Genomic DNA, 11,270 nt, shown 5'->3' with positions numbered 1-11,270 from the left:
AAACCTATGGTTCTCCGGTTCCTCCTTTGGAGACCTGGTCACCTGACAAGTCACCTGACTCCTGCTCAACAAAAAGTACATGTTTACACGTGACTGGTAAGTTAGTCAGCTGTTAGGTAATATGGCTCGTGCTGCTCGACAGCGCCTGATACAACTGCCCCCTAAATAGACATCTGAGACTCTCCACTATTAACGGCTATGCGAACCTGACACTCAGAAGTAATGTCTTCTGGGTTTGTTGTAGGAGGTACAACAGATTATACTCCGGAAAAGAGCGACGCGGCATGGCAAAAGGTTAAGCAAGAGCTCGAAGAATCGCGGAAACGTCGAGCAGACCCAGGGACGCATGAGGGGGGGAAGAGCCTTTACGAAATCTTGCAGCAAAACAAAGGTAACTTGGCCGAGGTTTTCCTTTCCTTTGTGTTAACTTTACGGATTATTTTATCATGCAATGACAACGGACACTCCCGCTAACTGGAACGTATGCCTGTTGTGATCGTCAGCCGCGAAGCAAGAAGCGTTCGAAGAGTCCATCCGGCTGAAGAACCAATTCCGTACTCTTGACGAAGATGAAGTTGAATTCCTTGATTCTGTACTCGAGTCGACTCGTGCGAAAGAAGCGGCGGTGAAGCAGGAAACCATGGAACAATTGGAGATTTTCCATCGTCAGCGAGACGAAGCCGAGAAAAAAGCATTCTTGGAAAGTAACCCCGAAAATATGGGCACTGCTGGGTCAGCTGCGGAAGACGAACAATGGACGATCTCGACGAGCAAAAAGCGAAGACGACCGAAGGAGCATGATGCACTTCCCGGGGTTAAACTGCGAAAATCTTATAATATTAGCAGCGGGCCTCGCACTGCTAATAATGAAACACATAGCGATCTTACCGCTCGCAAAGTTGGGAACCAAGCAGATGTGCGAACAGTCTTGCCTAAGGCAGCTAGTGATCCAGAGCAGGACGAACCAAAGGAAAAGGCCATTACGTCCGTGCTGCCGACTACGGCACTAGCCAAGCCATTTCCTAAAGCATCCTCTGCACTTGGATTAGGCGCTTACAGCTCTGATGATGATGATGACTGAATCCTTAGATATCATTCTATTGTGTTCTTTCCTGCGCAGCCAGGGCGAGGAAATGAGACTGAGGATACCTTGCGCGTTGAAGAGAACCCCGTGTGTAGGTGCTTAGGCCCCCAAAACCTCTCCACATGTGGGATACGATTGTACCCCATCTCCACCTTGTGCCCGAACCAAACTTCCCAAGGTGTGGCAACCTGTTGCTCGAAGTAGGTTCTCACATGTGACGAAAATCGTTTCTTGAGAAAACTAGGATTAACATGGAAGAATGGCAATTATTGGATGGAGTCTTGAAAAGGCTGCTGGAGTTGCTGGGGTGGATTTAGTGACCCTTTGTGATGGTTGATTATTGTCCAAGACGAGACAGCAGGACCAAGGAGCTACAGTGTTGAAGGAGTGGTCTTAGATCAGTGCAGCAATATGATTGGAGAAAAACCAAAAAAAAAAAAAAAAAAAAAAAAAAAACATTCGCAAGTGAGAATAATTTCGAGTTAGAGATGTATGTACATTATTCACTAAGGCGGGGTCCTGATGGAAAGGCTGCAGATCTACCCGTGCTTAACATCTGTAACCGTCTCGGATTCATCGACGTAAACATTCAGTCTAATAGTCAGAGCATGAAGTCGTCAGCAGAGATTGATGACGTAGGATTGTTTTTAGATAGGACGAACCGATCTGGAATATAGTCCATGGTAGTAAAGTCGCCGGGTTTGAGGATGCGGTGTTGCTCTGGAAGATCCTTTTTCGCAAAGGACTGCAGTCCCGAAAAGAATGATTTAGAATGTTGCAGGAATATTCGCACCATGGGAATTGAGACATACCACATTGTCGGTAACGCCATCGGTTAGTTTCTTGCCCATCAGCTTTGCTGCCCAGGCGGCCTGGTCGTTTTCGTTGACTTCTGGGACGACAAGAGGCATATTGGTTTCGGGATAGCTGTGGTGGGTCCGTAGGATTGGTAGGTGCCTGGGTATTTTGAGGAAAGATGAGACCTTGTTGGTTGGAGCAATAATGACTGCTGACTCTGGGCCGGCGATGGATGTAGTAGTGGCGGTGGTGGACGGTTCAAAGCGGGGGTTGGAGGAAGAGAGGGACATTGCTGCAGTTTTATAGGCAATGTCGCCGAGGCGCCACCTGCAAAGGAGGGTATGATGCCAGGCTCCTTATTACTACGGATACGTTACAGGGCCCTCGGCCTGCCAGGCACCAGGATTTTCAGCAAACCAGCGCTGTTGCGACGGCGAAATTCGGGCTTTTCGCTCATGAGACGCTCGACGTCATGGCCGATGATCTCGCTAAACTCAATCGGGAGATTTCGGCTCCAGCGGCCCGATGTAAATCCGACTCCGGAATATCGTATGGCCGTTCCGCCTTTAATTCATCCACGTGCCAAGGCCGTTGATTACTAAGAAGGCGCTCACTTGCTTAGTCAGCGGGACGTTCAACTTCCGTTCAGCTCGCCCAAGGAGCGCCGCAATCATCTGCGCCATCGTTTGTGGACGAATGGCTTCAGGTGCCTTTGTGATTATAAGTATCGTTCCTGCGGCAGCTTTCCCGACTCCGCTGACAGCCCCTGGTCCTGTGCTCTGCGCGCTTGATTGGCTTTGGGAAACATCCCTTTTTGAAACACAGCCTTGATGCGCGCCCCGGAACGTTGTGGGGTCCGACCACTTGATCGCAGTGGCTGGCTCGGCACAGAGATTTGTCCGGCGTCAAACGGCTTATTCTTGGTTGGCGTTACGAAGTAAAGCGGACCATCGCCAAATAATGTTATTTCAAATTTGCTACTCTGTGGTTTCTCATGTCTCTTGGAAGTCTTGGGCGGGTCGAACGGGTTGCACTCACAAGTCACAACCCGAGCAGCCGAACCCTAAAATAGTCAATTCCTTGCGTTTCGCGTGCCTTTTAACAGGCGCCACGACAGGGATTCTCCGGATGAATCACTTGTTTGGACTTCTTAAAGCTGCCCCCTCCAGCCTTTGGGGCTGTGTCGAAATGTAATAAGCCATCCTGCAACCACAGCATGGAAGCCTCCGCACCAACTAGCACTATACAGGAAGAGACATCGAACTTTCTGATAAAAGAGTAACTAGTTAGTTAGCTACTCTGTACTGCGGCATTATATTTTCATAGGATTGGTTTCCGTTCGTTGCAGACTTTCAGGCCCGCCGTGTTTTCGCCGACTCTCTCAGCTGCAACATACATCCAACCGTCAAACGTGCAGGTTCTTCGCCAGCATTTTCTATGCAGTGCTGATCGGCTGTTGTTCGCTGCCTGTTTGCTAGCTCGTCAGGCTTGTGTGTTGTAAACGTTGTGTTGTCTCTTAGGCCGCATTGTACAGAATCACAGCCCTACTCTGTATATCTAACTCAATAGGCCATAAACGAATCATCTCCTTTTTGCTATTCTTGCTATAGCTTTTGATTCTTGGTCATCTTCCGCGACACACCTCCCTTCAACCCTTGTAAGGGAACAACGCGAATCGAACGAAGTGCCTTTCGATTGTATTATGAGACGCCGTTCCGACTCTCCCCAGAAACGGCTTCTCAGAGCTGACGTGCCGCTCTTTGATTCCCCAAGCGCAATGCGCCGATCAGTACAACTCTCAAACCGTTCTAAAGAACCACCTCTACCTGACAAAAAGGAAAAACATCACCCTTTTCGTGGCCCCATTCCTACCGACGAAGACGACGATAAGAAAAACGATAAGGAAAGGTGGAAGGACAAGAACAAGGGCAAGGACAAGGGCAAGGATGGGGATAAGGGTAAAGCTAGGAAAGACGATGATGATGATGACAGCAATAAACTACGGTCATCATCATCTAGTCTAGATTTTATCCCTAAGTCTACGGAAATGCCAATCAATGGACTCACCGAAATGCCTATTAATGGACCTACGGGATTGCCTATATCTCTCCATTCATCTCGATCTATACGTCCTCCAACTCTCATTACATCTACCACCAGCTCTCTTACCACTACATCGATCCCAAACGTCATTGCCTTTCCCCCAGGAGCACCGATATCCGTTGCCACTTCTGTTCTGGCCCCTGGCATCGGGGCTCCTGTCTCGACAACAGGCGATCCAGGCACGAACCCCTCCGCCACGGCAACGCCTCCTCCAGCACAACCGGATGGCGGTATTAGCAAAGCTGGAATTGCGGCGGGGTCCGTATTTGGGGGCTTTATTGTTATTTCCATTTCCTTCCTTGCTCTACTTTACTACAAACGGTGGCAAAAACATCGAGATGAGGAAGAAAAAAAGAAATTAAAGTATTCAGCGGTATCGGGTTCGGAGAGTGGAGACTTGCCAGACGTCGACGATACGCAGCCTCCCTTTACACCTTTGAATAATATGCAGTACCCCAATGCCTCCAGTTGGCCATCTCAGACCCCCTATGCGACTGATTTTCAAACTACATTTTTAGAGCATAAGGATGGTTCCCAGCATGAATCTAGTACAAACAATCAACCCAGGAGAAGCAGTCGCTATTATGCCTCCCTGGCAATGAGCTCCAATTCTCAAGATCACCATTCCTTTGCCAGCGACCCTCCTTCGGATAAGCTAGTCCCTCAAGCCTCTCAATTAAGGCCAATTTCCATGATGGAAGTGTCTCAAAAACAAAATAACGCTGAGCAAAACATGTCTATCCAGCGAAAATCTTTACCTGCCGGCAGGGTAATGTCCCCTCAGCTACCTATTGTCGCGGAACTAGTCGCCGGCCACCCACTCACTCCGCCCTCCATTGAATCAACACCAAGTCAGCCCTCAGCACGTTACAGCAACACTGTCGATTACAGAACTGCACGTAGCAGTATATCATCTACTAATCCTCTAGGAAACAGCAATGTATCTCAGTACTCCCCTGTCAGCAGCGTTTCTCCGATGGACCCTGTTTTAAGTAGCCCTTCAGAGACCGGACAACAACAACAACAACAACAACAACAACAACAACAACAACAACCACTACCACCTACTTCTCAAACTTATTCACACCAGTCGTTGCCGCAACATCCAGGGATAAATACTTATAGTGTACCTCCTCATAATGGGTAACAGAACTTCTCTACATTCTTTTTCATGTGACAAATGACTGTGCCCCTACTTTTCATACAACCCTGGACTGTTCGTCCTCTTTTATTTGGATTTTAATACTTTAAGCATTTATTTGAGAGCATTTCTCCTTTAATTTTTGCAACATTGCCATCGGAGCATTCATGTTTGTATCTTCGGAGAACAATAAGTTTTATGATATTCCCAATTCATGTCATTAGTATTAGGACCCTGTTGTGGGAAGTGCCTGTTTAGAATTGAATTAAATAGGGGTTTTCTTTTTCAAATCTCTTTTAATATAGTAAGATTTGCCAATTCGAAATTAATAGCACATACACACTCATTGGGCTATTAACTTATTTCCAGCCTAAAGATGCCCATACCCAGGTAATCACTACGCACAAAAGCAAGAAAATAACCCCAAAGTAAACCACAGCGAAGTGGCATAGGCGGAGTGATCGCCGACACACCCAGCGTCCCGCTAATAGATACCCATCCACTAAGTAATAAGATAAAAACCATCCACCTACATAAGTATCGTTAAAAAAATAGGAATCACTGCCCCCTCAAACCTCTCAAGCACCTCTCCATTCTTTTCGCCCTTTCCTTCTCCCTCACCAACGTCGTCTTCACAAATTCCCGGATAGCTGCCTTGCCCACTTTTCCTCGCCAATCCGTCCACCCTGCCAACTCGCCGACCACCACGTCCTTGTTCCACGCAATCTCCCTCCCCATTTGCTCGACTTCCAAATTCAGCTCCTTGATTTTTTGCTCCTGCTCGCGCATTGATCGTTGACGAGATTCTTCTAGGCCTGGGAAGTTGAATTTGCGCGGGAGCGAGTTCGATGCTAGGGAGGAGTGGGAGCGGGCAAGGGAGCGGGTGGAGCTGTTGAGGGAGGAAATAAGTGTGCCGGGGCGGGAAAGGGAATCGAGCATGGCTGCCGTGGTTGTGTGAGATGAGGTCAGGGAAGCTAGAAATTGAGTGAGAGGGGTGGAGTCGTGGGAGGAGGAGGCGTAGCTGGCGGCGAAGCGGTTCATGGCGTCGATATGCAATTGAGGAAGGATGTTGGTCGGAGGCTGGAGAGACGACATGGCATATGCACACATGGAGATCGCATCAGCGAGATCGGTGGAGGTGTTGTGCAATTTGTGTCCGCGTCGGATGATGCTCCGCGTGCCGGCGTTGACTGCGCGTACAGCTTCCTGGGCGTGACCAACAATTTGCTCAATGTCCCGAATATCATCTGCTGTTACTGGTTGGTAGTCGTCTGCTATTCGCTCTTTAAGTGCAGCGACTTTCCGTTGCGAGCGTTCATGGATCATATCAGTCTGCACCTCAGGCATGAGGAAGAATTCCCATAGTAATTCATGAGTCGAGAAAGTGGGATGTGCCAGTAGAACTTTAAGTAGCATGTCTAAACGCTCTTGGATCTCATGAAGCACAGCTCGTGATGGTTTCGAATAGATCTGCAAAGGCGAACGAAACAGGGGAACGTCGGGTATATATGAAGCAGGATGTTCTGTTTTCAGAGAATTAACGAGATTTTCGAAGTCAGTGAGACTGCGCCGGCATGTAGTAACGGTATATGTTAGCATCTTTTTCGGCTGCTCATCCCCTGAAGGAGATGTAGGGTTAGGGGCACCAGATTTGATAATGAAGCGAATGCTCGCATCCTCGGCAAAAACGGACCGGACGACGGTTGTAATACGACCCGATGGATCGAGGTGGGATGGTTGTGGATTGGAGAATAATATAAGATCGTCAATTCTATTGCGAACTTCGTCGTCTTTAGCCAGCTCCACTGCCGTCAGCCCTCGCGCCTCCCGCAGATGGGGGTCGACGCGGGCATCTGCGAACAGGATCCGAACGAGATCAATACGGCCATATTTGCTTGACACCATCAGAGGAGTGAAGCGTTTGTCATTTATCGCGTTAGGGTCGCAATCTGTTTCATGAAGAATTCTATGCAGTATTTGGGCGTCGCTGACGATATGCAGAAGTGTGTTTCCCTTCATATCTACATGGTCATCTAGTCGTAATGGGAGGTTGTCTCTCTGAGCTTCTTGAGCTATGCTCAAAGCCTCATTAACCATAAGCTTGTAATCCGGATGATCATAAGATCTGCAAAGTGCAAAAAGTGGAGTTTGACCATGTTTATCTTGTTGCCTCCAGGGAAGTGCGGTTCCAATTTGGCGTATTAGAGAGGGGACACTGAAAAGATAATGCCCGACCGTTCTCCCTCTGCTGTCTGCCTTTGCGAGATAAGAAACTAGAATATCATGTTCCTGTATTCGCGAAATGTAATCTAACATGATATCAACAATTTCGGTATGGGCTAACTGAACAGCGGCACTCAGCAATGTGGTCCCATCGCTATTGATATCTTCAAGAATGCTTTCCATTGGGTAGTATTCTTCAAGATTTAGGAGATATTTTAGGGATTCTGGTTGGGAAGCTTCAACTGCCATCATAGGTATCGAATCGCCTGTTGGATCCTGGGTCTTTGTCAAGATCTCTGCCGATATATCACCTTCAACACAACTTGCTACAGAGCCAAAGGTGGTAGAGCGAGAAATGAAAGAGAAATTCGAAGATTCGGACAGGCTGCCAACGTCCATGGAGACTCGCTTGCGAGGTTTTTTCTTCGGAGGCGAATTTTGTTGCCACGTTTGAAAGGGGAAAACGTGTGCTAGACGCGGTGTTTCCGGAATTTCCGATATATCTATAGGCTCCTGAGTGACAATTGGCAAAATAATGCCGTTGGTACTGGCACACGGGTCCAGAGAATCTTGAGCGGCCTTTTCCACTAAACCATTCGACGCAGCTAAGTCTTCTTGTCCCCCAATATCATGATTATTCTCAGAGATAGATGTGGAATCTTGGCTCCCTGGCTCCAAAATTGCTTTCATTTCAGGGACATTGCCTGCTTTAGTAGCTGACCAAAGTCGCCGATTTTTTGCGCTGGCTTTCCTCAGCCCCCCAGAATCGTTACGAAGATATGTGAGGACCGCCTCGAACGTGCTCAGAGCGTATCCAGATTCACCGCTCTCGACATCATCGGTATAAATAAAATGCTGCATATACGATAGCAGGGCCTGGAGGTGGCGAACTTGCGACCTTACGATGACAACAAGTAGCAATGAAACTAAAACATCAGCGTTGATCGTTAAAACGGAGGGCTGCTGTTTCTCAGATATGCTTTCACTGTTTGTATCGGGTCTATATTCGATGGTTATGACCTTAATTGTTGCGAGTAATATCTTCAACATGTCTTGGGGGCATTTGGCATGAGCTATTCTTCGAAATTCTTCAACGCCTCTCCCAAGACGATGGATAAGCTCTTCTTTTCCTTGTCGGCCACCGTCAATTGCGATGCCAACTTGTGATACATCGATGTGCTCCATTTGACGGATTCGCGCATCTAGATCCGCGTCTTCTAACTTTCGAAAACCGCGAACTCGAGGAAACAGAAGAGAATCATGAACTTGCTCGGTAATATAGCTTTCAATCAGTCGCTCTACCATTGGCCCAGTAAGATTAGTAGTAGCTCCAAGGAGAGACAATTGCTGTCTATCTACGAGCCGAAAAAGGTCAATCGCTGATGTCACTGCAGTCTCTAGCGCGCGTCTAATTAGGTCTTCATCACTCTCAAAGTATTCAGCGGAGTTGAATGGCAGTGTCCTTTGGGTCGACGACGCAATGCTTCGAATTGAGGCTGTTTCATCAGGTCCGCAAGACTCGTTTTCGATACTAGGCGACAAAAGTGATGGTGGAGGTGGCAACGGTTTTCCAAGCTCTTTGCCAAATTCGCGCAAAAGTCGTTCTAATCCAGATTGCATTTGCTTTGCAATCATTGGAAAGTTCGCAAGTAGTTCGCTGAAAGATTGGAGCTCTTTCCGCACAAAATTCGGCATGCTGTTGCTCCGTCCTATGGCATTTAAGTCTTCTGGGGCATGTATCAGTGTCCCAGGCACAATGGCTTGGGCAATCCCACCCGGATCATAGGTCCCAAGAAGAGGCTTAGATATGTAGTAGATTAGCCATGGTTGTGACTCTGTTCCCGTCGCATAGTAGAGGATATCGGAAAGGAGCTGTGCTTGGTTTAGGTTCTTAAATCCTAAAGTCCCAGTTAGAAATGAAGCATACTCAGTCTTGCTGGTCGCCACACCTTTGTTACTAAACACCATCGATTCTCTAATGACCACAGTGCGGCCGTTTGCGGTGGTCATCTGCCTAGCCTTACCCCTAAAATCTCGCGCTCCAGCCAATGCATCTTTCGCCGATACTGAGGTCGAGACCCGGAGAACATGGCTTCCCAGGAACTCTTCGGCGTGGATGAGGTCAACGTAGGGGGTATCGGAATCGCGGTCGCGGGCATTGACAAGAGATTCGGTGACAGGCACCAGTAATACCTTAACTAAAATTTAGCAAGGAAAAATTCTATAGTTATAGCAATGAGAAAATGGAAGGGCATACGTGATTCTGAACCGGAACGCATTGCCCTGGGAGCACGCTGCGGAAGAAAGCACGGAGAAAGGGGTTTAAAGGGGGCATTCAAACGACATTTGAAGAGCCAGCGGGCAAGCTTCGCCGCACTTAGGGCTCAGACACAGGCTTGCGACAGCAATACTCCGACGGCTACACTGTTTGGTTAGGTGTTCGATTTTAGAGCCGTTTGCGGCGCGGGAGCCTAGAAGAGCTAGGAAGCAGATAGGATGTAGCAGGCTGCGGGAGAATCGGTGGAGGATAGCAGATCTGGGGGAGATGGGATAAATTAAGAGTGATAGAAAGAGAGATACAGGTTCAAGCAAAACAATCCTGGGCCGTGCTGGTGTGCTTGTGACAGGCAGCTCTTCATCTTCTTTGATTCTGGATTTATCGATAAGCTGGCAGAGCTGCACGTGATCCGCCCACCAGTTACTCTGAGGCAGCAGGGCAGGGCAGCAGCACAGCTGAAGATATTACCGGGCATGATACAACTGGTTTATAAGTACAAGGGAATCAAACAGGTTGATTCCAGGAGCCTAACAAGGAATTGGAGAAAGAGACGTCTTAATATACAGTATACACCCATTCATGATACCATGCAGGAAACAGTGCAGTTTGGAACTGTCAAAGTTGAAATCAAAGCAGCTTAACATGACCAGAGCTATTAACCCAATCTCCGTACCTTTGGACTCCTGGTTCCACCAAACTTCAAGCGCGTTGCGTCCGTCACTCGAATGATTTTCTCACGGAGCTTTTGGCCCTCATTCCCCAGTACTAGCTTAGTGAAAGCTTCACGGCCTGGACCAAACCCTCTCAAAACAATTTCCAGGTGTTTAATATCCATCAAAAACCCGCGCTCTTGAATCTTTGCCATCATATATGAACTCAATTGATGTGCAGCGTCATATCCACTGCGGTGAGACTTTTTGAACCCAATTGACCCACAGCTGATAGACATCAAAGGGCTTCGGTTGGGACGTGTTAAGGTCAAGTGTGTGTTGTGTTTGTGGGCGTAGACGTGGAGGTGATGAGGGGGGGTGGTGCCATATGGATTTGCCAGGGCATGCGTGATATTTTGAATGGCTGCCATCGAGGTTTTTAGAGTGTTTGCCTTTGTGTCTTCGGACAGTTTTCCCAATTCCGAGGGCTGTTGAGGGGGCCTATCGGTATTGTATGCCCGGGTCGAAGAAGAGAAAGGCCTGAATATCGACGGAGATGCGGAGGATTGTAGATTAAAAATGGACTGCTTGAAGGCAGCAGGAAGCCTCTTGACCAGGCAGCTATTCATATTCAATGGCCAAAGCACGGCTTTTCGGGTATAAAACTTAATGTGGATGTACGATGAAAGGTGCAAAATCGAAGCAAAGAAGATATGATAAAAAGGAATAAACGCATCCAACTCCCGTTGCTGCCGTGCTTCTCGAGCGGAAACGATGTTTTTCGGCGGCGGGCTTGGCAGAAAAGTCAAAAAATTGTTGATTTCATCGAGAATTCGTCTTCCTTTTCGGACTTCCACCACCACATCACACGGCTTCTGAAGCCGCCAGCCCGATTCCTTCTGTGCCCTTGTGGCTGCCATTCGGCCCCGTCTTACGACTACTGAATCCTCTACTGCGTCGCGCTCCGCAAAGCTTATTTGCTCGCCTCGCCGC

General features: G+C 48.1%; 4 protein-coding genes across 4 annotated transcripts; 2 read left to right on the top strand and 2 right to left on the bottom strand.

Annotated features, from left to right (window-relative positions):
* Positions 1 to 222: 222 nt before the first annotated feature.
* LOZ57_004689 (uncharacterized protein) lies at positions 223 to 1,081 on the top strand (the record flags this gene model as incomplete). The annotated part of the gene is made up of 2 exons (XM_049253730.1): positions 223 to 391; positions 504 to 1,081. 2 exons carry the CDS (start codon positions 223 to 225, stop codon positions 1,079 to 1,081), a joined length of 747 nt encoding a protein of 248 aa, XP_049107294.1.
* A 542-nt stretch (positions 1,082 to 1,623) lies between these two features.
* On the bottom strand, positions 1,624 to 1,995 carry LOZ57_004688 (uncharacterized protein; the record flags this gene model as incomplete). Its single annotated transcript, XM_049253729.1, has 3 exons — positions 1,624 to 1,678; positions 1,747 to 1,829; positions 1,897 to 1,995. 3 exons carry the CDS (start codon positions 1,993 to 1,995, stop codon positions 1,624 to 1,626), a joined length of 237 nt encoding a protein of 78 aa, XP_049107293.1.
* A 1,589-nt stretch (positions 1,996 to 3,584) lies between these two features.
* Positions 3,585 to 5,132, top strand: LOZ57_004687 (uncharacterized protein; the record flags this gene model as incomplete). Its single annotated transcript, XM_049253728.1, has 1 exon — positions 3,585 to 5,132. The coding sequence occupies one exon, from the start codon at positions 3,585 to 3,587 to the stop codon at positions 5,130 to 5,132; it is 1,548 nt and encodes a 515-aa protein (XP_049107292.1).
* A 552-nt stretch (positions 5,133 to 5,684) lies between these two features.
* Positions 5,685 to 11,197, bottom strand: LOZ57_004686 (uncharacterized protein; the record flags this gene model as incomplete). Its single annotated transcript, XM_049253727.1, has 2 exons — positions 5,685 to 9,542; positions 10,301 to 11,197. 2 exons carry the CDS (start codon positions 11,195 to 11,197, stop codon positions 5,685 to 5,687), a joined length of 4,755 nt encoding a protein of 1,584 aa, XP_049107291.1.
* Between the last annotated feature and the right edge of the window lie 73 nt (positions 11,198 to 11,270).

This window comes from Ophidiomyces ophidiicola (assembly GCF_022830035.1).
Source record: "Ophidiomyces ophidiicola strain CBS 122913 chromosome Unknown scaffold_20, whole genome shotgun sequence".
NCBI lineage: Eukaryota > Fungi > Ascomycota > Eurotiomycetes > Onygenales > Onygenaceae > Ophidiomyces > Ophidiomyces ophidiicola.
This window is presented reverse-complemented; position numbering and strand designations above follow the sequence as displayed.